This window comes from Anabas testudineus, chromosome 13, assembly GCF_900324465.2.
Source record: "Anabas testudineus chromosome 13, fAnaTes1.2, whole genome shotgun sequence".
Classification (NCBI taxonomy): domain Eukaryota; kingdom Metazoa; phylum Chordata; class Actinopteri; order Anabantiformes; family Anabantidae; genus Anabas; species Anabas testudineus.
Genome location: NC_046622.1, coordinates 1,325,726 through 1,351,015, shown reverse-complemented (window position 1 = coordinate 1,351,015; position 25,290 = coordinate 1,325,726). Strand labels below are relative to the sequence as shown.

Here is a 25,290-nt window from a genome sequence, read left to right as displayed (position 1 = left end):
TGAAGTCCTAACACACGAGGAGCAACATAAAGGTGACCACATGTATCTGCAGTCGAATTTACACCATCTCAGTGTTAAAGAAACGGGTCAGCAGAAACGTCGAGCACAGACACAGCAGTTTGCAGTTAAAAAACTGAAACTGTCATAACCGGCAGAGTCCTTCAAACGGAGCAAATCAAATGTAAAATATGTCATGAGGAAAGCTTTACCATAATATTCTGTTTACTGGAGGATGAATAACCAGTGACTCACTAGTGACACTTAGTGGCCAAACTAGAGAAAGCTCCACATTTACACAGTAGTCAGAACACTATGTTCAAACCAACAGAGGCTTCACTGGGACATATTGACAGTACTGTACGTTTACTGTACAAAGACGAACTTCCACCATCACTGTGGTCCACTTACATCAATGTTCACCTAAGATGAGGTCAGCAGATACTGACTGTGGAGCTTTAGCATTGAACAGCGTGCTGCAGTAGCAAAACATTTTCTATGTGTGAAATTATGAACAGATGTAAGCTACAAAATTTGGATTAACCTCAGTTCATCAGGATCTTTAGTTTGGGGTCATTTGGTCAGAGGAAAGTAGCTAATGGCAAAAATCCAGGTAGGTAAATCTGTGAGTCATCTGCATATTGTGTTGACGTGTCATTTTATGACATTCAAGAATTTATTCAAGAACTTGTGTTCTGGGACAATTTTGGCCAGTGTCTACACCATCAGTGCAGAATTAACTCTGAAGTCTCTATTTAGTCTGACAAATCTGGATTTCTAATATTCCCATAATGCAGCTTAAATAAATTCCAGTTTTTCCAAACAAAGGCAGGAATCCTGGAACAAAGCTCGAGAGTTGAAGGATGTTCTTTTTGCACTATTTAACTGCTTGTTATCTCATGTAGCAGCATCACTCACAGCTTTGAGCTTTGAGCTTTGACCTGGTCAGGTCACGACTAAAGTCTGCAGCTGGTTGCACTAAACTGAGCAGCTGATGAGTGTAAGCACTGTAGTTTTCATTACTAGAAAGCTAAAGCTGACTCCACGAGCACAAACAGTTATCCACAGCAGTGTGCAGGAGTAACTACAAAGTGTTTCCATTAGCCGAGGCTGCAGAGCACAAAGAGCAACTGAGGGAGACGCTCAGGAAGCCAACAGGTTCAGTCTGTGGGTCCCTGTCAGTCCACAAACAGCTGGGAAAGGGCTTTTGGTGAATGGCTTCAAAAAATGGTGGATTCCAAAAACTAGTTTGGAATTTTACCATTTTCTTCTTATTTTTCACACAAATGTGAATTTTTTAAATAGTATTGTGTGTGAAATGTGTGAATGAAGCCATCGCGCTCAGAAACAGAACAGAACTTTGAGAAATAAAGTGTTTTGAAACGTCAAAGGAACTCGTACTCAAACTGAGAATCTGACATGAAACTATCTCACTCATAGACGTGATCTTAAAAATCATAATGACTTCTGGGTGTTTGAATTCACCAGTCGCTGTCGATCTTTTGGTCGTCTGGTTATTTTCTCAGTCTGAATGTTGTTGTTTCTAGCGTCTCGTCACCAGTGGGTGTGAGCGTGTTCACCTTTCTGTATTAGTGTGCTTACAGAGTGCAAAGAGACATGAACACAGGAACCATTTGCACAGAGATAGGTACGCTGTTTACATATTGCTGTTTTCAGTTATGCACATAGTTCAAGAGAGATTTCAACATTTAGCAAACACGTACGTTTAACTTGTGTTTTTGTTTCATTTTTTCGCAGATGCTCATTTTCACAAAAGGTACCGAAGTCTTAAATGGAGACAGAGAGATGAGAGAAGACAGGAAGAGGAGAGAAAAACTACTGCACTAATATCGTGGAATCTCTGGAGAACTTATCCAGATTTGAAATTCTTATGTTAGGAAAATGAACGATTCATGTTTGTTTAGGGAACTATACGGCTGATTATCAGTTACGACTATTTAACTCAATGGTTTTAAAGCTGATGTTAAATGTAAATTTAATCTTATGTTCAGACGTCAGCATGACAGCAACAAAACTGAAACATAAATGTCACATGTAGCGGGGTTGAATTGTGATTTGAACCTTTTGGATTTTTAGTTGCATCAAAAGAAGTCATCATTTTGGGTTTGTTAGCAGTTTTGGTTACTTTATATGATTTGTAGAACATACTAAATAGATGAACTAATGTCTGTATTTGGCAAAACGCAGATTATAATAATGAATAGCCACTTAGTACTTCATCTAAGAGTCTTTTGTTTTACAGCGACGCTTCCTGTCTGTTAAACTGACACAACTTAAAGCGAAACTATAAGATGTGCAGTTACATCTGTAAATGCAACAGTGAAATTAATCCTGTTACACATGTTTAAAAGGAAAAACTGACGATAACACTGATGAACTATAATTAAATCAGTAGGTGAACAACCCTGTTTTCAGTTTGACATCTGAGATTAATGCGTGTGGGTGATAAATGTTCTTCACACTAAGTTTTGAAGGGCTGAAGCTGGCTTTTACTCTTATGGTTACATGTACGACTGCAGTTCTCTGAGTGGAGAGACCATCTCTCCGACTCACGGCTCTTCTGTAACACATTCAAATCACAGCTAATCAGAAACCATATTAACCAAAGGTCAAATTTTACAATAATTTGTGCCACACTGGAAAAGTCCACCTGGCACTCAATTCAAAATTTGGCAAAACCCAAAACAAAGCAGAAACTAAACATCAGTTTTCCTGCCAAAAACAGCACAAACACCAAGCAGGGAAAATGAGACCAGAATTTGTGGCCACAGAATGATTCGATCTGCAAAAGAGAATATTTTAGGGAAACTGCTGTAGCAGAGCTGGGTTCTCAGTTTCATTAAAGGAATGCAGGAGGTTTTGATCAGATACAAGGCACTATAGATTTTGCTATAGAACGGCTAAATTAGAAAGATTTGGGCTGAGAGTAAGAGAAAAGAGAGACGGGGGTTTCACTACGAGAGGTTTGACTGACGACGGCGAGGAGTTGGAGGAGTCTCAAACAACTGTGAAAGTAGAAGATGCAGAGAAAGTAGAGCGGAGAGACTGATCTGGTGGCAGAGTAGAGGAGGAAGGAGGTTAGGACTGCATCTCAGCACGCAGCATCCACGGAAACCAACAGCAGAACAGCAACCTGGAGGAGGAGAGATGGCAGCAAAGAGAAGAAGAGTGGGAAAAAGAGAAGAATAAAGACGAGAAGGAGGAGGAGAGGAAAGGGAAAGTGATTTTAGTAAAACAAAGACTAACTGCAATCCAGTGTCTGTACAGTACTGACTAGACTGACAGTACAGACATAGTCTATAGTCATTTAAGATAATTTAACAGCAGTGTAATGGATATAGTGTTGAATAGAATCTAATTCTACAGACAGTACAGGTTGGTGCAAATATCAGCGGTGATGAAAGAGGCTGCACACTCCAAACCTCAGTTAATGATTGAAGCAATGCTTCAAACCCACTCCGGGGTTTGTCAAATGAAGCACCAAATCATTTTCAGAACAGTATTTTTACCCCTGGTCTGATCACATGTAGTAGACGACAACTGTTCCTAAATTTAAATTTACTGTTTCTACAGTAACTTGAACTTAACATGACATAAACCACTGTGAACACACGGAACCGTTTAATAGTTTCAGGCCAAAGTTAGGAGCTATGATGGGAACGTGACTTGACGAGAGAATCAGTGTGACCATCAACCTGCTGGTTCTCTGGGTTCTTACCTGGATATGGAGCTCTCAGAGGTCAGGTCTTTAGGAGACCGCATCGTATTGAAATTACGCTTGGGCTGTGACACTGTAGGATGCAAACAAATGTCAAAGTCAATGACTGATCAACGAACTGGGGTTGAACAACAAGTATCTAAAATTATTAGTAAATGATTGTGCCTGATTCTTACTAGAGTACACTAGAAGCAGGACGTGTGATGGAGGGAAAACTACCATTCAAAACATCGATAACATTACCATATGTTTAATTATGAAAATGTGATTAAAAAGGTTTAAAGAAATGTACAGCATTGGTTACGTATCGTAACCCAAGCTCTGTGATCAACTACCTGACTATTACTTTGTCTGTAGAGCATTTTTTCCTTCTATCTAAAATTATACATTTGAAGCGTAAAAATATGTTTATGTTTGTAACATGCATGAAAACTATTAAACAAGCTAAAGATAAAAATGGGCTTGAACTTGACTTGTTACAGATTTGTAATTACAACTAATGTTGTAACACAAGATCACGAAAATAAATGTGATCAAAATCCGAAATCTGCCTGATACCTTACAGTAAGTCACTTTGACAGTCTGTGGCATTTGTACAGTTCATTTTAATCTCAGTTTAACACAACTGTATGAAGACTGATACTTACTGGTGACCTGGTGGACCTTCTTCACCATGGAGTTGTCATTCTGTGAGCCATCTTTGGGACCTCCAATTCTAACCAAACAACAACAGAAATAATCCAATTACTTGCCTTTAATTACTGGACTGAATTCATTACAATAAAAGAAGAGAAATAAATCATTGGTTGGTTTATTTCAGGCCAGTGCAGCTGCAGATTTACAGACTTTTTAACACTAATAAAGCTTAATATTCCTTAACAGTTAACGTTAACGTGTAAGTAAAACCACTATCCTCAAAGCATGCCTCTCAACTCTTCATTAGTAATAGTAGTGAAGTGGTACATGAACCAGGTTTTGTGGTGGTTTGAACACCACCTTACCTCTGGACACGCGAAGGTGGAGCAAACACTCCGTACTTGGGCAGGCAGCTGAAGTAACGGACTCCAAACACAGAACCGTCGTGTTTCCCAGTCGGCTGATCCAGCTCGATACCAAACCAGTAGCCTGTATGGAGATACACAGCTCAGGTCACAGCTGATCTGCCACTACCTGGGTGTTAACAATGCTCTTCTAATATTAAACTATACGTAGCAGCTACCAGGTCCCTATACAGTCTAGAGAATCCACTGAAGACCAGCAAACAAACCTGGAGCAAAGTCAGTCTTGCCGAAGAAGCGGACGATACCGTGTTTCTGTCCAGCCACCAGAACCTGATCTCCAACTTCCACATTCATTCCCTCTGGATCCAGACTGGCTACTGACGACTTCTTCCTTTGGGCTGAGGTCACACAACACACACACACACACAATGATCAATACACCTATACGTCTCTATAACACTGATAAAAACACACAACACCGCTGACATTCACTTTTATTCGTAAATGTTCTGTTCCAGACTGTAATGAATCCATTAAGATATTTGATATGTGACATTTATTGACATTCCAAGAATCTAGACTACACCCATTACCTTTCTCTCTTTCCTTCTCCTTCTCCTTCTTCTCTTTTTCCTTCTTGGTCTTTCCAGCAAGGCGAGAAGCCAGGTCCATGCGTGGGGTTCTGGGGGTGGAGGTTACAGATGAAGGTGTCTGATCCACCACCTTGGAAATCTTTGACACTGGGGCAAAAATTCCTGAGGGGCAGAAAACAGCTAAAGTGCTTAGTATCATCACTTCAGTCGGACCACTGGACCCACCTGTTCCTGTATGATCTGAAGAAAGAGGTTTGACTAAATGTTTAACCCCATATTCTACATGGTCCAATAGATTTATCATTTGAGTTTTTAGAAGGGGCAGATGAAGGTCAACATGATGAATTGAAACTGATCAAGGAGATCAAGAGTTCAACAACTTGAGACGGCAGCAGAAGCTGTTACCTAGTTTAGGAGGACAGATGAAGTAGCGGACTCCACCTACGCTGCCATCATTCTTTCCCTCTGGCTCGTCGAGCTCCACGCCGACCCACTGTCCACTGGCAAACTCTGTCGTACCACAAAACCTCAGAGTGCCGGTCTGAGAGAGAGAAAGACAGACAATGTTCTGAAGTTAGAGGTGAAATCTCTGCTACGTTTGAAACATCACTGCAGAGATCCATTAGCTGCTTAGGCTGCATGGAGGCAGATAGTCTGGGTGTCTGCTGCTGCATTATAGGAAGGGGAAAGCGAAGAAATGTAACTCAGCACATACATCAGTGCTACAGGTGGAGCTAAGATGAACAGATTTTGATTTGCCATGCGACACGAGAGAACATGTTGTCAGTGTGTGAGTCACGTCAGTTAATTTACAGTCCAGCCAGCACCCGGTCCAACCAACCTGTCTGAGGTTTGCAGCCGGGCTGTCGTCTCTGCTCTCGTCTCTCTGGAGCTACACAGCGAGAACACACTGTTCAGAGCTCATACAGCATGGTGTGTAGGACAAACTGGCAGCCAACACACAAAACTACAGCAAACTTTAGTCTGCCTGCAACCATGCATTCACTAGCAAATATAAAGTACAAAAAAATGACCTAAACCTACTAAAACTACTGTTTACTCATTTAACAGCAAGTAACGTATTGTGTGTCAGAGCAGGGGTATTCACTCCTGGTGGACAGTGGGCCTCAAGGACCAGGCTTGGACACCCCTGCGTTAGGGTGTGATGTCAAACATCATGTTTGTTAGGATTAGATTGGACTCAGTATCTTGGTTACAGACATTTCAGCAGCAACACTGTGTCTTTGTGGTGATCACAGAGTTATTAACTTGATTTGTCAACAAGCTAAATTAAATGAATATGGTGACACATCGTGGTCGGAAGATTCTCACTACTACACACTAGGCACTAAGACAGTGGATGAAAAAGACACTGGCATCAGCATTAATCTCACTTTTCATGTAAACTTTTATAACCCCTGATTCTGAGTGAGCTTCTGACCTTCATGTCATCCAGCACCACACGGTCACCCAGCTTCAGCCCCAGAGAGGACAGCATCAGGTTTCCTGGGATGTTGTCATAGTTGGGCAGTGTGGCTTTGGGAAGGTTACAGCTCAGGGGAACAGCATCCAGCAGCAGCTGCTTCAGCTCTTTGGCCACCATGGCAGCCTCAGCCTTGTCCAGACTCATGTCCATTGGGTCAGGAACCACTTCTGCTGGAACCTGGCCCTTATCATTCTGCAGCAAAAGGAAAGGACTCTTTTTTAGTTAGATCAGTAAATCAGGTCAAGATGTACGAGCCCACAGGTACCGGTTCGAGTGAACTCAGTGATGACCGTGGTTGGTATCCATGCTTTTTAATAATGACTAAAAAGGGCTCCTTCCAACTTCTACCACAGCCTCTGAGGAGACTTTGAGTGAAATAATTGGGATGGATGCACCAGTTATAACTGACTGTTCAGCTCAAAAATCATTATTTAAGTGTTTAAGTGTTTTACCCGGACTGTGGGGTTGGCTCCATGCTCCAGCAGACATTTGACTGCACCCAGACACAGGTTGGAGGCAGCGATGTGGAGAGCGGTACCATAGTGGAAATCACTGCATGTGGAGTTCAGCACTGTGGAGATTACACAACGAGAAGAGGTCTCAAGTTTTGAAAATCAGCCGACTATTTTCTTTTCTCCTGAACTCACTCTGCCCACTGAAGCCCTGTCTACTTGTACCTCTGGGTTTAGCAGCTTTGAGCAGGACTCGGATCAGTTCTGGCACATCAAAGTAAGCGGCGTAGTGCAGAGCGTTCATGTTGGTCCAGCGGCTCCTCAGGCTCACGTCAGCACCCAGAGCGATCAGCTGACTGGTGAGACGCAGCGCTGCTGCTGGGTCGCCTACACACACAATGAGGATGAAATAAAGAGGTGCACAACTTCTCTGTTCCTTTTCCTGAGGTTTCTCCTGTTTTTCAAGTTAAAGAGGTTATTTGTCATTTGAATCAAGGCTCTAAGAATAAGGGATGCTCGCAGGTTCTAAATCCCTCTGGGACACATTTGTGTTTTAAAACTTGAAGAATTAAAACTGTGGCACAGAGGAATAATGAGCAAGACGGTCACTGTTCTTTTTAGTTTGCCATTAAAATGTCATTAAATAATGAAAACAGTTTAAAAATCAGGCTAACATCAGACTGAATGCATATTAAAAAGTTATCAACTTACCCACTCCGTGTGCTCCAGCCTTACAGCTGTAGTGAAGCAGAGTCATGTCGGTCAAACCATCGCGGTCGTTCACGTGGCAGCCGCGCTTCAGGATCTACAGACAAAGACAGACAGAGACTGTTATAGTAGAGTATAGGTTTGTCAATGAGGAGAGTTCAACACATGCATTTGTTTCAGTAACAACTCGTGTTGACTTGTTTAACTAACGGGACATTCTGGCTGTAATGAATGATTATTTTCATTATTCATGCACTGCATGTGGTCAAGTCAGTTTTTTGTGTATGACTTATTTATTTATTTAGCTGCCAAAGGTTAGAAATGTTGCAGCAGGAAGAAATTCTAGACAGAACCAGCTTCCTGCTGAGTCATGGTAGAGCCTCAATGACTTTACATATCTGTCTCTCTCACTCTGCACCACTTTCTCTCTCTTACTGCTACGCACTAGATTCACAGTTGCCATTAGAATTTAGGATCATGTGTTTGTATGCTGAGTAGGTTCTGCTCTGGGAGTGTTGACATTCAGAACTCAGGTTTTCTACTGCAGTGAGCTCTGCTCAAGGTGTCTGCACAACTGTAACTGCAACAAATGCAAAGAAGCAGACAGACTGTCTTCCATATATGAAATGAATTATAGAATAAAGTCTGTGTTGTAGACACTTGTGTTTTTCACTTGTAATAACATTTAGGCTTTGTTCCTACAGCTTTATTACAGCGCCACACTACTGTGTGTGTGTGTGCATCTGTGTGTCCAGAGACTTGAATCTGGGTCATTGTGAAAATGACAATCGAGTCCGGATTCAGGCTCCACGCCAGAACAACTAGGACAGGCGAAACAGACAAGAGGCTAAACACAACTGGTTGAAGGTTTGACCTAAAAACTACAGAACAACAGTTCTATTACTTTTAACTTCTTTAGCTTTAGCATTAGGTTATTTCTAATCTGCGGCCATTGATTTACTTGTTTGCTTGATTTTGAAAAAACTAAGATGGATCTTGTCTGTGTAGATTCTCAATCATCCAGATCATGGTTCTTCTAAAATTGCTGTTCAGTATCAACTGGACTTGTTTCAGGGTTCTTGAAGTTTCACCTTCTATCTAGAAGGCTTCATCAGTTTTAATTAGAACTAGATAAGATAAGATGGATAAGATGGATTTAGTTTTTTTGTCTAATCATGTTTGAGCACAGTACAGTGCAATCTCATTCTCACTGTAAGAACTGTGAACAAAGAACTGTGTGAACAAATGCTGCAGAACTAACTGATGCAAACACGGACTGGCAGTGTTTCAGTCTGCCGGTATTTCCATGTTCTCACCTCATTGCCAATGATGTCAATCTTGTGCTGCACCTGAGGAACCCACTGCCGCACGATGGCAAACAGCTCCGGGATGGTTGTCCGAGGATCCATAAGGATCTCCAAACAGGCCGGGTCATTTGGGTCGAAGAAGGTGAAAGCTGGAGAATCAGGGATAAAGGAATATTTAGAGGCTAATACAATAAAAGACAAATAATAAAATAAATCAAAAAGGAAACAAAGGCAAAACAGAAAAGACAGTGGAGCAAAAGTATAAATGAGATGATGCCAAGACCTTTCTGTAATCCTCATCAAATCAGACATAACCTGTGAGCGCCGCAGTTTCTCTTCCTGCCAACTCTGCAGTGTGAGTTCTGAGGCAGGTTTCATTTCACTGACTAACTGTAATCAGCTTGACAACAAGCTTCAAGCCCTCCACTTCTGTGGCCTTCCACAAACAACAGGTTTTTAGAACTTGACCTGCTGACTCAGACCTGCTGACCCTCATCCAGTGCACTGGAGGTCGATTTACCAGTTCCTCTGTTAAACCAGTTGGATTAAAATGCTCAGTGTAACTGCAGATGCCAGACTTTCCAATTATGAAAGTGTTGGTGTCTGAGAAATGCTTATTATAATTTGTACTTTCTGGAACTTGTTATTCAGAGATGAGACTAACTAGGACCTTGTGCTCATTGCTTTTTGTAATAAGTGGCTGGTGGAGGAGGGAATGACTTAGAGGATTCTATGATGATGATGATGTATGTTTCTGACAACAGAGGCTGACCAGAGATAATACATTAGATAGAACATTGTCTGTGTGGCTGGTGAGCAGGGCTGTATTCACTGCTGGATAATGGAGATGGCTAGGGAACACAGACACATGCAGAGTGTATAATGGAGTTGGCCAGCTCTGAGTTTGTCTGATGAATGCCAATGAGCATATCATTCAGTACAAAAATACAGATACTGTGCACTGACAATCCACAACAGTGTCTCCTTGGTGTGTTTTTAGCACTGTGAAGCCTCGACCGTGACATGGATGTCTGTTTGTTAAGAGTGTTCTTTGGGATTAAGGGCATGACTCTGCACACAAAATCTCTGCTGAAACTGTACTTAAAAAAATACAGAACTCAAGAAATGAATTCACTTAGACCAGCTAATTATCCCCCTAACTCTGGTAACGTCAGATCCCACTTGTCTTTGTATGGTGGTAAAAGGGTGGATGGTGGAAGATGTACCGTAATCATTGGGCAGTGGTGCCTGGGCAGAGGGGTGCACCATGGCCCGGCGGCGTGGTTCATGAACTGGACTGTGGTACTCAGACACTGACTGTGGTTCAGGCTCAGCCTCCTGCTCCCCGCAGGCCGGTGTAGCATCCTCGTGCTCCTGCTCCTCTCTCTCGTCCCGCTCCTCTTCCTGCTCGTCATCCTCCTCATCCTCCACCTCCGCCCTCTCCTCCCCCTCCCTCTCCTCCTCTAGCTCGTATTCCTCCTCTTCCTCTTCATCTTCCTCCTCTTCTTCCTCACCTTCCTCCTCCTCTTCCTCCGTCATTGCCTCCTCCTCCTCTTTTTGGACCCTGCCCTCCTCTTGCTCCTCCCGGTCATGCCTCTCCTTCTCCTGCACCTCCAGATTCTCCTCTTTAGTCATGATGAGGAATGCTGCAGATGGGCCTGTCACAGACGAGGAAGGAAACGTTATATATAAATAGAAATCGTGCATTAAAGGTAACAGGTAAACATCTGAGCTGGAACAGAGGCTCTGACAAGCAAATACAAATGAATACTGGCCATGGAAGACTATTCAATATTTAAGTCTCAACTGTGGGCAGATGACACATCGTCTGCAGGTCACACAGTGTGTGTTAAGCACAAACATTTCACAGATTCCAAAAGATGTTTTTTTAAAAAGACGTAACTTTGGTTGATCTCCGATCCTCGAATTAACATGTAAACCAGAAAAACAGAATATCACTCTATAAATCCCTGTGGTAATGTTTAAATCCCCTGGGTACCTTGCTGTCAGTGAGTCGACTACAAACTGCGCTCTATTCCAGAGCATTGTAGAGACTAACGTGAGGCCACCTGTCCAATAGATATGGTCTGGTGGAAATTGGCTCATGCAAAAAGACAATGATCCAAAGCACACCAGTAAATCCCGAGTGTCTGACAAATAAATCCAAAGGACATGCTGTGGCAGGACATTAAGAGAGCTATGCATAAACCTTAAAGAAGTGAGGTGAAGTGTGGGCCACAATTTCTCCACAATGATGTGAAAGACTGATGAAACTTCAAGTTATTGTTGCTAAATGTGGATCTACAAGCTACAGACTCATGTTTTCTTTGATATCTTGCATTGATTACATTACAGCATGGTTCATCAACCATGAATTCTGGATAAACCGGCCTCGTCTGCTGTGACTTTCGGTCTCTTGGTGCCTCTGCCTGTTTTCTCTGTACTGTGTTTAGCTCAGGAGTGTGTGCGAGAGGAAACAAGGAGAACGCGAGATAATTGACCTGCTACGTTTTACTGATAATGGCAGCAGCTGAAAAGGCTAACGCTAACACTCCCTGTCCATCATCAGCTGCTGGCAGGTCCGACTGGATTAAATCTACTCTCCACTTTAGTAAATGGACAAGACGCAGAAATCCATCAAGCAGCTGCTCCCTCCATCATGCAACCATCCATCTTCTCTATAATCAGACACCCAAGATGGGAAGGAGGGAAGGAGGGACGGAGGGAAGGAGGGAAGGAGGGAGGGAAGGACAGCAGAAGTAACAGCTGATTCTGATAGGATGCGAGCTGTGTTCAGGTACTGAACTGATAGAAACTGTTCCAGAATAATCCAGAATTACCAGTAAACATCATGAGCTGCCTGTTCACACATGGTCAGAAACCCTCAAATCTGAGTCACACAGGGAAAATGAATGTGACTGGACTGTTTGAGCTGCTGAACAACAGTCTTCCCCTGCGGCATCCCAGTTAAACCTGCATTATTCTTATCCATCTGCCCCTTTATGAGCTGGAAAACAGCGCTCTACATCCAGTAGGTCAGAGGAGGTGTGTGTGAAACGTCTCCACAGTCTGAGTCATTGTCTTTAATCCACACTGACGGCAGCTCTGTTGTTTTTTTGTAATCTGACCCGACAATTCTGTTTCTGTTTAAAGTCATTATCAGCCTCTGCTTCTATAATGTGAATTATATAATCTGCGGTGTCAGCTGGCTGATTCCTGCCTGAACACAACAGTAATCACTGCCTGAACAGGACTCAGCTGAGGTGCTGATGAAGTCTACACGACATAAGAATCAGCACGGACACAAAAATGTGAAACACGGAAGCATGCACGTGGAAAAGAGAAAGTATGTTTAGATAAGTGTATGTACAGGGAGGGTGACTGAACCAAATTCATGGATTCATCAGGATCACAGGGATTTAGTGTTCTCAGATTTGTGAAGTGTGAACATCAAGACAGCAAAAGATCAAATGATCAGCGAGGAGTGAAACGCTTTAAATACAGGACGATATCAGATCATCTGGACAGAAATCTCAGGAGTAAGAGAACAAGGTGATCATTCACTACATCCTTTAACACAGGCCCCATTACAGTCCTCTCATTATATGGCAGAGGCTGGAGCAGCATCTAGGCTATAGCTGAAGCGGTAGACTGGATCCCTGTGGGAATACTGGCCAACAATAAAGTCCTTTTAAAATCTGCACCCCTGATCCTCTAACAGTACGATTACACGTTTGATGGTTTCACGGTGATTCTGGATGATCTGCAGGATGTAGAAAGACCATGTGATGTGCAGAAGCAGGTTGAGAGGCGGAGGAGGCCATGGCAGCATCCTCCTCCTCCTCCTCCTCCATCCAGCCTCCATTTTACAACACACCAGACCCAGGCCTCAGCATCCCCTACCTCGAACACAAACAGCTGATCCACAGCAGTGTGTCCTCCACAGCTTCAGCTCGATCCTCACAGAGACGTTTGTGGTTCGACCACACACCAAAAAACAAGATCAACAGAGCCACAGCCTCGATTCGTGGTTTGTGCCAATGTGCGTAGTAAAGAACGGGCTCGGAAAACCGCCCCGCTGACACACACACACACACACACACACACACACACACACACACACACACACACACACACACACACACACGGTCTGAGTGTCGGATTTCTGTTAGAAACAAGCGATGCTCGGTAAAAAGCCGTCGTTCGGTCGTTCAGCTTCAGCTCGGTCCTTGTTTTGAACAGCGCCCCTCTCCCCGTTTCTCTGTTCAGCATCTTCACCCAGAATCAACACGACCCGCTGCTGTCGATCCCAGAATCACATGAATGAGATTTATTCTCATTAATAATCATTAATGAGAATAAAACCTGCAGCTCAAAGTGTTTCTACCTGCAAACAAGCCGCTGGGTGGTCACCGATGAGCTGCTCTCCTGTCCGATCAGATCCACGGCACAAACAACACTGATGCTGATGCTCTCCTCCTCCTCCTCCTCCTCCTCCTCCTCTTGTCTCTTAACCTCTCTCTCTCTCTCTCTCTCTCTCTCAAATTTTATGTCACGTCCTGATAAAAATGACACTGAACCGAAATGAGACTGAACAGTAGTATTCTGCCCACAGAGTAAAACAGATAAGAAATTAAAACACGTTAGAATTACAGTGTATTCATGAATCCTGGCAAATCTCCTCCTGTCCTAAAGTGTCTTGTACTATTCTTTGTTTATTTCTGTCCTCACCTGTCTCCACTGTGCCGTCTCTCTGGCCATCACTACCTGTGTATGGACCAGCCTACCCTTTCCTCTAATGTACCTGTTCTAAACTCTGTCTGGACCATGTTCACCACTTTACCAGGCCTCCGACCACAGCCAAACCCACCTGCCTCTACTCACCTGGTGTCTGTCTGTGTTACCTGCTGTGCTCCTGTCACTGTGTTTGAATCATTAATATATCACTATGTGCTCAGATGTATTTAATTTATACTGCAGAGCTATAAAGCCTGACAGACATCCACACAGGTCAGATTGTCTGAAATAGAATCGAGCTCTATTCACAAACAATTCCAATTAAATTTTATTTATAATACCAAGTCATCTCAAGGCACTTTACAGTGTTTAAGGCCTTGTATAGAGAACCCAACAACCCCACTCAGCAGTCGACAGTGGAGAGAAAAAAGGGCCTTTAGAGGAATAAACCTTAAAACAAAGCAGGTCAAGTTAGATTCTGAGTTCACAGATTGTTGTCAGTACATACATGTGTCTAATAATTAATTAGTTTATATCCACATTATTGGTATTTTATTTTAGTAGCTTCTAGGACAATTTCTTGTAGTTTAACTTATGTTAATTAATATTAATGTCTGATGGTGCGGTCCACCTGTGGTTGTTAGCAGATAATGTAAGATTAACATTAGATTAGTGAATATTATACATTTGAAATGAAGAGTTTAAAATAGCGTTTCATTAACAGTTATGGAAACATTATCACAGTCATGTTAAAATTTATTTTAAAATTTATTTTAACATGACATAACATGAGTATTAAAATGAGTTTAAAATGAGTTTTGTCCACAAAAAGAAAAATGCTACAGCTTGAAATAATCTACATGATCTGTATAACATTATAAGCTGGTCTAACTGAGGTTAAAGAGTAAAGATGTCACGTTTTGTCAGAAATCAGCCTGATGAAACAGCAATAAACCGCTTTTCCTGGAATCCAGTCCATGGTTTTGTCTGTGCTTTTACAAATGTGACTGCAGGCCACTGGAAATGCAAAGTATTTTTAACTCTCACATTTGACCACACAAAATATCAATCATACAGTATAAAAGAGCACAAATCTTACAAGACATCTGTACTTAACTTAAAACCAAACGTCACCAAATGATGTCTGTTTTTATTTCTTCCAGATGATCGAGTAGTATCTCTATGTCCATCATGAATTGCAGGATCATAGACTGGTGGTTATTCAACTTGGTGTAGTTCAAATGGACGTTGAGATTCCTTAAGAATCACAGATGATTACACCTTATTTAGTCTGTTCCTTCTAGCCTCTGCTCTTGTCTTTCTTTTCTCCAGATTGCCTTAGTCACCATTTCCCAATCTCAAACTTAATCAAGCAAAGTCACCAGGAAGTAGACTGAACAAGCAGAAACTGTCTTGGCCTTCACTGCTCCACCGGCCTTGGATAAAACCAAAAGGGTGAAACTGATTGAGCAATTGGAGGAAAAGCAAAAAAAGCAAAACGCAGCAGAGCAGAAGGCTGAAGCTCTAATTAAACAGCTGCAACTGGAGGTCGCAGAGCACCATCAGATAAGCTGGGGGAACTGAGGACAGCTTCACACTCCACCTACCATCACGCCACCAATGCCAAGAGTGAGGAGTCACTCAACAACCAGTCAGGGAACATTATCAGAGACACACCGATAGATGATGGAGACAGCTGAAGATTGAATTTGACATGGATTCTCCATTTTGTCCTTGGAGTGGGGAGGTTTTCCTCGGGCGGGCCCTAATATTAAATAAAAGGGAAAACAGGATGGGAAGTTGTGGTGGATAAAGAGTCCATCCAAGGTATCAGTATATCCCTCAGCCCTGAAAATGGATGCTGGACTATAGGGTCATACTGGGGACATAGCCTGGCTAATACAAATCCTCCTGTCATCCTGTCATCAGAAGGTCGGAGGGTTTGTGGACTATGAGGGGGGGGGGGTTGGTTTCTTTCTATGATGTGGACACTAGTGCTCTGATCTACTGCTTTACACAAATTGTCTTTACAGCAAGCGTACCATGTCTTATTATATTTCAGGGTTTACACTGGTACCCCAGCAAAGACCAGAATTTACCCTATATTATGACCCATTGCAGAGATCACTGTAGAGAGTAATTCAATTTAATTAAATTTAATTAAATTTAATTTAAGCACTGGGCAAACTGCTTCATCGTTTTGCATGCAAGTTGATGTGTGCTCCAATCCCTGTAGTTTACACAGTTCAAAATAAATCAAATTAACATTTTGATTTTTGTATTTTCTGGAGCCAAATTTGGAAAATATTTAGCGGAAGCTCATTCTGCTCCTTTCTACTTTATTCCATGACATAATCCTTGTAGAAAATCCTCCTTCATTTTTATTTTTAATAAAGAGAATAATGAATTCAGGTGACGTCATTGCCCACTTTCAACCATCATGGCAGTTTGGTGATGAAATCGAAGGTCAGTCTCAACCTTGCTTCTGATTGGGCCGAGCAAACTAAGGCCGGCCCACCCTCGCACCACGTGGCTTCTCGCTGCTCTCATTGCGCCTCCTGCCTGTCACTCAAAGCAGCCCGAGCCAATCGGGCTCTTTTGTCCTTTTGACTTACGTCACAGACGCTCGCCGGCAGCTAGCGCTCCTGTCCAAGATGTCCGCCACGTCTGTGTTCCCCATGTGTGTGCGAGCGGGCCGGGGCCTCTGGAGGCTCAGGAGCGGGGCTGCGGGCGCCTCCTCCCCGGTAATACTGGACATTTTGCGGACACTGTCCACTGACAAGGCGCCGGTCGGAACGGGCAGTGCGACGGGCGGACTGGCCCAGGCTATCCTCCAGGAGAGGCTCCAGCAACAGCAGCAGAGTCAGGTGAGGCTGCGTCTGTGCTGAGGTGCGCTTGATTTTCAAGTCGTGTATTGGCGGGTAGAAGGAATTCACTGCCACTCGTGGAACAGAATGAGACTCCGCCCACACGAGTTGCCCCGTAACACAAATTGAAACCACTTCTGACATTTTCAACCTCAGTTTAGACTTAAAGCTAGCTTATATCTAACGTTATACATATTTATCTGACAGCGTCTATTAATTGTTTGATGTTTTGTAGTTTTATGTGGACAAATGTCAGCATTAGAAATAATAGATTTCAGTTTAATCGCCCGCGTGTTCCCCTCAGTCTGCTGAATGAATGAACTTGACATTTAGCTGCTAACAGGTTAGCTGGCTCATGTTAGCATGCGGTTTTACTGTGAGTGCCAGCACATCTGTGACTCCGAAACGTTTATAAGAGAAAAATAGTTTACCATGCTCACTTGAGCTCAACTGTCACGTTTCTAAGCTTGAACATTTCCTAAATGTGTGCCTCTCACTTTGGTCAGCCGTGACAGTTAGCATGTAGCTAGCATCTGTGCTGTGCAGTTGGTTGCTGGTGGCTGTCTGTTTACATCACTGTGATGTGACACTGAGCTGTGTTTTATCTGTCGGTGCTGTTAAATAAATGCTGCTCACAGCCAAGGTTTGTGTGGTTTGAAGGTCGGAACAGGTCCCCGCTCCTCCCTGCCTCCATGTCAACCCCTCTCCGAACCCACATCTGTAGTAAGGTTCCTCACATTATACATATTAAAGTGAAGGACTGAAGTGTCCTACAGAGTACAGCTGAAGGACACTGGAACAACCTGACAGTGACTTAAACCCACCTTCAGTCACACGTTTAAAATCCGGGGTGGCAGAAGGCAGAAGTACAAAAGCTCAATATTCAAGTTAAAATATTCAGCTAACAAAGTACTTAATGAGTAAAAGTACTATTTCCTATTCTTTTCTCAAATTGAAGTAAAAAATAAAATGGTCTAAAAGGCATTCAAAGTACAAGTGCTTCAATATTAAAGTAATCTCTCTTAGCATCCATGTGTCTGTTTAAAGGGTATTACTGCTGCAGTTTCACCCTCCGACCAGCTGGGGCAGCATCACTTCCTCTTTACTCACCTGTGTGTCTGCTTCAGGGTTTCTGTTCCAGCTGGTTCACCTCCCACAGGTGATAAGCATCAGCTCCTTCTTTGTATTTTCGCTCTGGTTTGTCTCCTGTTTCTTTATTAGTGCGTCTTCCTCGCCTTTGTCTCACCCTTTCTCCTGTTCGTCAACTCCCCGACCATCAGCTTTGTTCGTCATCATTTGTAGAGTTAGAGACCTCGTTTGTTTGCTCCCTAGTCTTGTTAGTGTTCACTTTGCTTTTTGTTTGCTTGTACTGTTCATAGGTAACTGTTTGCTCCTTGCTGTGCGTTGGTTTTTTTGTTAGTAGCCTTTTTAAATTTAGTGATTCTGTTGTGTATATTTTCCTTTCCTTTTATTTTTTCTTTTTTTGGTGTTTTTTAAATTATTTTATAAGTGGCTGTTAGTATTTATCCTTGTGAGCATTTTCACTTTCTCCCTTTCTATTTTAGTTAGATCCTTTGCAATAGCAGTTTTGCCAGCTTGCGCAGTGTTTCATATACACATTAATAAAAACAATCTTGCTTTAGACTTTTACATTTTACATTTAGTTATTTTGCAGATGCTTTCATCCAAAGTGACTTAAACGAGGAACAAAATGGACATCACATCATGTTTCCATGTTTGCTGGTTTGTTACAATGTGATGCTGCCTATTACTAGATTTGTTCCACATGCGCTTCATACATAAGGTTTCTGCAGAAATTTGACCTTAGAATAACTCACTTTTTTCTAATGTATGAAATATTTTTCAAAACCCATCTTATTGTGAAGAAGTTATGATGACTACTGTGAAGTTCACGCACAAAACGGCAGCAGTGGAAAAAATTTGGCTTTTAATGTTTAATGTGTGAGCAAGGCTTGCCTTTCTATCCAGTTGGAGAATTTCATTGATTTTCTGCTTGATTGCATCTTTTTATTTATTCTAATTTGAGAATTACTATTACATAAACGGCTGTGCAGGGTGTAGCGTAGCGTAGAAGAGCAGGATAAAGCAGAGCAGGGAGAGGAAGGGCTGGGTGCAGCAAAGTGGATTGATCTTGAGGCTTATTGCTGTTGCTAGCTTAGTTGCATATTGAACCTTTAAAACCATGTCTCCATTGGATAAATCTTCAGCTGCATCTTCCTCTCGCAGTACTTCTCCTAAACTGCAGCTTTTTTAAAATAATTTTGATTTATATTGTTCTTTTTATTACCTAAAGGTTAATGTAAAAACAACTCATTGTTTAATTTGTCCTCAGTTGCAATCCAGTTAGCAACAATAAGATGATTTTAAAGAGGACGATAAGGCAGTTCCACTCTGACTGATTGAACCTGACATCGCTCTAATCACCTAATGCTTAATTTAGCATAGCAATACTGAACTGTGTTCATCGATGTTGTCATTTGCTTTAATAATAGTAAGATTTAAACATTTCCTATGTATGTTTTTGTCCAGGGCCAGCCGCCTCCTGTGGGAGGGGAGGGTGAGAGGGAGGGAGAACAGACGGAGGACAAGAAGCAAAAGGAGAACACCGCCTACGCCAAGAAGATGGTGCTACGGTTGGCCGGACTCATGGGTATAGGTGGGGCGGTCAGCATCGTCTACATATTTGGTGAGTGTGGTAACTTTGGGAAGCTGCTCGAGTGTCTACTGTCCTGCAAAAAGTATCAGAAGTGTGCTTTAAAATGTCAGCTACTCAACACATGTTAACAGAAGGAAATTATACAGTCTTCAAACTCATATATACTTACACAAGGTACACACATTTTACGTGGACACGAATGTTCTTATTTGTAGAACGTAAAATAGTGCAAATAAAAGACGAGTTTCCTTTTAAACGTGCTGTGAGGATGTCTGATAATCAGTTCATTCATTGCACTAATGCAGCATCATGGTCGCCTCACGGCTTGTGATTATTATCTAAAAAACAGTCTTCAGTGGCTGGATGTTCCGCAGTGAATGCTAATGAACATTTTCAGGGTCTGCCGCAACGATTGGTAAAATAAATGATCAGGCAATATAAATGTAATTTTAAAAAATTCAACAAATTTAGAATGTATGTGGAAACTTCTCTTGTTCCTGTGTGCCATGCGATATTCAGATCTTTCTTTTTGTATGATTAATCGTTTTCGTTCGGATTTGTTGACTTAATAGGTTTTAAAAGCCTACTTTACCTCAAATAGATTTTAATCAATATATCCAAGAATTTAGAAATTGCTGTGATAAGTACTCTATGATTCATTGTTTAAGAAATATTTCGTTTGCGCATTTTCTCAAGTGAGCATTTTTTCTTTTGCATTGACTTATATCTGATAGTGATAGAAGATCTCAGTATCTTTCATTTTAAACTGTTGTTGGACTAAACAAGGTTAAGCAGCTAACTGATCATTAATTAAAATATTCAATAAAACAGATTTACCTAAATTGAACTGCGTGGCTAAATGGGATTTGAGAATCGGTAGTCCACTCCCCACTCTGTCCATCAGTCAGGAGGGATGTTGTAAACACTGGGTGTTCTTGGTCTCTCACCCTCGGCTTCCTGTTAAGAGGGACAGCCCACAGGCAGTGTGGTGCTGGCAGCTGTCAGATAAGCAGCATGTCTTCAAAGAATAGTGAGGCTAAGGATGATAGAGGTTTATTTCATCAGCTTGTCGGGTAGAAAATACATAGTTTGAAGCAGCCTCTTTGATTTAAAAATTAAAAAATCCCTCATGACAACAGGAGTCTGGGAAAAAGAAGCGTAGATCCTATTAGATTTTACCATCCTGTGACGTGATTTTAACTCGGTGCAGTGGGTGTCTAAGATTTTGTGGAGTCTGACTTTAAAGTGAAGACAACATAAAGGATTTTTTTTGAACCAGCCAGTAAACAGTGCAGACTGTGTGCTGGTTGAGCAGTGCTCAGTAAAGTCACGTCACCAGGGCACTGTCAAACTCAGCAGGACTCTTTCATCTGCTGAGGTTTTGTCAAGTTACTGATGCTTTTATTTTTAATCTTCAGACTTTTTTTTTTTTTCTTTCTTTTTCTCGGATGAAGCCACGTTTGGATTAAATTTTTGGTAGTGACAGTTTTTTTAGACACACAGTTTGCAGAAGATGTGTATACAGTACCTGTTTTTAATGGATGTTTCGGAAGATCCCACAAATTCACATTGGAAATGTACCTTCTTTTCCCTCATCTCACTTTTTGGAATTTTTCTGTGCCGCGTTTGGAATACTGAATAGGAATAATTTGGGATTTAATCTTATCTTTTCCATTTGGAGTAATATTTGGATTTATTCTTGATTATGACCGTTTTGAAATCGGAGAAGTGCAGGTTTACATCTCTAATCAGGTTTGTGAAACAGTTTCCAGGCTTCTGTTTGCAAGATTTTGGCAACATGCAGATTTTATGTCAGCTGCGGTGTTACGTAGATACCACATGATACCACGTTTCTGTCTGACTTCCTCTGCTGTCATTGAATGTTTTACCAAAGCTGTTAAGGTGTGGAAAAATGTTCTGAAAAGCTAAAGACGGTAAACATTGAACACAGGATTACTTGCAGATAAATACCTGGTTGTTCAAGCAGTCGATAATTCTAGTAGGGCTGACAAAACTGGAAATAGCAGGAACTATGTGATCCAAACTCTGCTTGAGGAATCTGATCAGACAACTGATTAAAAACTTCCAGTGCTGTTTACTACACACAAGGTTGAAACTGAAAATATATTGAAATTCAGTACCAATCCCTTCATTTTAAATGCTCTGATCTGATAATGATAAACTCTGAAAAATAATCCTTAATAATCCTCCTCTGGGTTATAGAGACATATGACTGTTAAAGTTGTCCTACAAACACATTAAAGTTTGAACTTCTATTGAGATGTTAATAATAATAATAATACTTTTATTTATAGAGCACTTTTCTAAACATATGTTTTGTAACATATGTTTAGAAAAGTGCTCTATAAATAAAAGTATTATTATTAACATCCACTGTAGCCTAGTGCTGCTAAATTAGGATTTGTTGGGTCTTCTAGATTTGACCTGCGATTGTTGTTCTCTTTCCGTCTTCTATATGAAGCACTACAAAGTGCTTCATATAGAAGACAGTGGAGAGGACCAGGCCCACGTTAGTCGGCCATCTGCCTCGACCGGTTGACATGAGGAAATATATCAGGGAAAGATAAATAAAACTAGTACCAATAAATAAAATTAACAACTACATCAGTCATTTGCAAAACCAGTTCAAAAAAGTTAGACGGAGGAAACTCTATAAAGGCTTGCCACTAGAGGTGTGTTTTTAAGGAGAGATGTAAAAGATGCTACTGATTCATCTTATTTCCTCAGGTAAGTCATTCCAGAGTTTGGGATCCCCACCTCTAGTTTTCATTCTAACATCAGGGACACACAGATGTCTTCTTCATTAAATGTTAGGATCTTATGTGAACATCAGCTTTCAGAAATAACTTCTCCACAAGTAAAATTCTTGTTTCTTTATTTTTTAGGAGCCAATTCAGTAGATGAACAAGGAAACACGGTAAGTTTTATTGTTATGCACACATAACTTCTCCAGGTGTGACCCTGCACACATCAACAACAGTCCCTGTCAGTGCCTGTGTTTTAAGACGACTGGTTAAAAAGTTTGTGTCCACACAGTGAAGACACCTTTAGTCATCTATTCAGGCTCAAATGGGATGTTCACGTCTGCGATGAACAGAGCTCACCCAACGTGGCGATTTCTGTCAGTTCACTTTAGCACACAGCCGTGAATTTCTTTCTTTGATGTATGCTGGTGTTTTATTCAGCTCGCAGGTTGGAGGTCCCCTTCCTGTTGTATAGCGTGCTGTAAAGGGCACACTTCACAGCTCGTTGTGACATGTGTCTGTGTGACAGAAGTGTAAATGTGCACAGGTAGGGCAGACGATTGAGCTTTGGGAGATAAAGGCGGTATGGGAAAGGAAGAGAGAGCACACTTATCACACCTTCAGTCTCCCCTTTTGTTCATTGTCATACTGTAACAGTAGGTGTGATGTGATTGGGCGGCACACTTGACAGGTAACTGAGAAACTGAGTCTGTCTGAACTGGGAGTTTGGGAAAGTGAGGAACATCAAAGAGCCCAGTTATCCCACAGGCACACATCAATGACCATCACTTCTAGTCCTCTGGAGTACCACTGCTACTTGAAACAGCAGTCTATGATCCAAATGCGAACCGATGTGCTGCTTAACTGACTTTAATTTATTTTAAATACGCAAAGTTTGTTACCAGACGTCATGGAAGAGATTGCAGTAATAGCAACACGTGCTGAAATCATCGCCTGTCCAACAACTGAAAACGGGACCCATGAAAAAGATGAACATGAAATTCTATTGTGATGAATGATATATTTATGATTTATACCCATAGTAATCACGGATCTAAACAAGTGTTTACTAGCATAAAAATATAGTTTGAGTGCGTGACAACCTCATGTAATCTGTGAGGACTTCGGTTGCAGATTGAGCCCTTATGTCGGTGATAAAATGTGTTTTCTTACGGAGTTCTAATTGAATTTTAATATAGTGTTTTGGTCTGATAATGTCTGACATGATGTCTCAGGCTGTCTGTGGTTCCAGTCTCACAGGCCAGGTCCTGGCTCCCACACAGGACCTGCTGTTGGGGTTGTTTGTGTGGGAATGCAGTCACTTCAAAGGGCACACTTCTCTCACATTAGCATCTTTTTGTTAGTAGCAAAGAGTCAATCGCCTCACAACGACTTTGTGCTAAGTGGCTTTTTTCTTCAGGACTCTAAAGACACTGTGGCGTTGTCCAGAGGAACATTATATTCTCTCCATCACCTCAGGCAATAACTTCATTATTCAGTTTTTATTGTACCTGAAATTCTCCATTAAATTGGAAGTTAATGATAATATCAAAAAATGTTTATGGCTGCAAGGATCAAAATTACAATATTTGATAGCCACGAGGATACACCATCTCTTGACTTATGAAATTCACGTGTTCTTGGATCTTTGAATGCGTCCTGAATGATTTTTGCAACAGAGAAAGTCCAAGTTCATTTTTATAGCAGTTGCAAGGAAACCCTGGACAGATGAAGAGTCAGGTAAACTCCAAAGAAACTTATCTTCTAACCTCAACTTGTTTGGAGAATTCCCACCACTTTTGAAGTGGATTTTTGTCTCTGCTCATTTCACTTACAGCCAGGAAAGATGTCTTCCTCCAACACTTTATAGTACTAATACTATAAAGTATCTCACCTGGGCATCCTGTCACAAATAATCCAGCTCCCATCAGGTGACACACTTCTCACGATGGTGTGTCTCTTATCTTCAGAGGGCACACTTATCTCACCTTGTGAGACTCTGGTCTTCAGAAAACATTTGTTAAACTGTCTGTGACAGATTTCTGTTTTTGGCTAATTTAGTCTGTCAGAAATTTAGATTAGTTTGAAGAAAACAAAGTGTGTGGTCCAGGTGCACTGTAAGGCTCAGTCTGCAGTAATAAAGTTACCACACTACTTCTTTAGTATTTACTTTTCGCAATAAAACCTTAATACTTGGCTTTATAATTCCCTTTGCACTTTTGGCATCTCCTCTGTGAAAAGCAGTTGGACTGTTGGATGAGATGCAGAATGTTGGTCCATGTTTTAATTGTTGTCTTAAAAGACAAATGACAGTTTCTGTGATTACTTTTGTATTTAACTTGTCTTTGCTGTAAAATACATATTCTTAATTCACTGTTAGTGTTTTGTGAGGCTGCGGGAACCAGGACCTGTCCTGTCCTCCGAGATCTTTCCTTCCCATTGTCACACATTATAAACCCTGTGGCTGTATCCTGTCTAGCCAACAGGCAGCCTGAATCACTTCAAAGCTGAGGCACAAGCTGAGACACACTTCTCCCACCTTCCTCCTCCTCCCCTCCCTCTCTGATGGCACATGTCGCAGCTGTCAGAGGTGAAACTATGGGAAAAAGTTCTTCAAAGGACACACTCCATCAGTTTTACATCTTATTCTGCTCAAACCTTTTCTCAGGAGGCTGTGAGGTGAAAGTACAGGAAATTAGGACACACTTCTCATTTAGTATTTGCATCTTGAGGGAATCACTAACATCTCAGAAGAGCCATCAAATATTCTGCTGAAACTTAAAATTCAATCTGCACTTTGTGTGTTTTACTGAATGTTACCTCTGTAGAGGAACCTGGAGAGATCAAGGACAAATACAGGGGTTGAAGATCTGTCAAAATCTGGTGAGAAGTTTTGTCAGCGTGTTGTCTTTGACAGTCCAATTGGACCTGGTTCAGCATCTGGCAGCTTCAACTGGATGC

The 25,290-nt window shown here is 41.7% G+C and overlaps 2 protein-coding genes across 7 annotated transcripts in view; one reads left to right on the top strand and one right to left on the bottom strand.

Moving 5' to 3' along the window:
* Positions 1 to 474: 474 nt before the first annotated feature.
* On the bottom strand, positions 475 to 16,719 carry clip3 (CAP-GLY domain containing linker protein 3). Of its 4 annotated transcripts, none has more exons than XM_026370417.1 (14): positions 16,636 to 16,719; positions 10,510 to 10,941; positions 9,293 to 9,432; positions 7,980 to 8,073; positions 7,494 to 7,655; positions 7,269 to 7,387; positions 6,772 to 7,008; positions 5,736 to 5,871; positions 5,331 to 5,492; positions 5,004 to 5,135; positions 4,738 to 4,861; positions 4,384 to 4,451; positions 3,737 to 3,809; positions 475 to 3,151 (listed from the first exon to the last, which is right to left on the bottom strand). In XM_026370417.1, the coding sequence occupies exons 2-14, from the start codon at positions 10,916 to 10,918 to the stop codon at positions 3,097 to 3,099; spliced, it is 1,911 nt and encodes a 636-aa protein (XP_026226202.1). In that variant the 5' UTR covers positions 10,919 to 10,941; positions 16,636 to 16,719; the 3' UTR covers positions 475 to 3,096. The 4 variants fall into 4 exon arrangements, with proteins under 4 accessions (XP_026226202.1, XP_026226182.1, XP_026226191.1 ...); XM_026370397.1 differs by lacking the exon at positions 16,636 to 16,719 and adding an exon at positions 13,671 to 13,755; XM_026370406.1 differs by lacking the exon at positions 16,636 to 16,719 and adding an exon at positions 13,187 to 13,295.
* The window catches only part of timm50 (translocase of inner mitochondrial membrane 50 homolog (S. cerevisiae)), a 23,542-nt gene continuing 14,892 nt past the window's right edge, over positions 16,641 to 25,290 (top strand). Inside the window, exons 1-3 of one of the 3 annotated variants that reach the window (XM_026370437.1) lie at positions 16,641 to 16,887; positions 19,438 to 19,594; positions 22,471 to 22,502. In XM_026370437.1, coding sequence (XP_026226222.1) covers positions 16,675 to 16,887; positions 19,438 to 19,594; positions 22,471 to 22,502 — 402 coding nt within the window. In that variant the 5' untranslated portion in view covers positions 16,641 to 16,674. Of the gene's footprint in view, positions 16,888 to 18,014; positions 18,047 to 19,437; positions 19,595 to 22,470; positions 22,503 to 25,290 lie in introns of those variants that run through there. The other 2 variants (XM_026370447.1, XM_026370455.1) reach the window with 2 other exon arrangements.

Coding starts and splice junctions, on each gene's coding strand:
- clip3 (XM_026370417.1), bottom strand. CDS start 10,918: ATGACTAAAGAGGAGAATCTGGAGGTGCAGGAGAAGGAGAGGCATGAC. Junction 4,862..5,003: donor CAAGACTGACTTTGCTCCAG/GTTTGTTTGCTG, acceptor ATCTCCATACAG/GCTACTGGTTTGGTATCGAG. Junction 4,452..4,737: donor CCACCTTCGCGTGTCCAGAG/GTAAGGTGGTGT, acceptor TTGTTTGGTTAG/AATTGGAGGTCCCAAAGATG.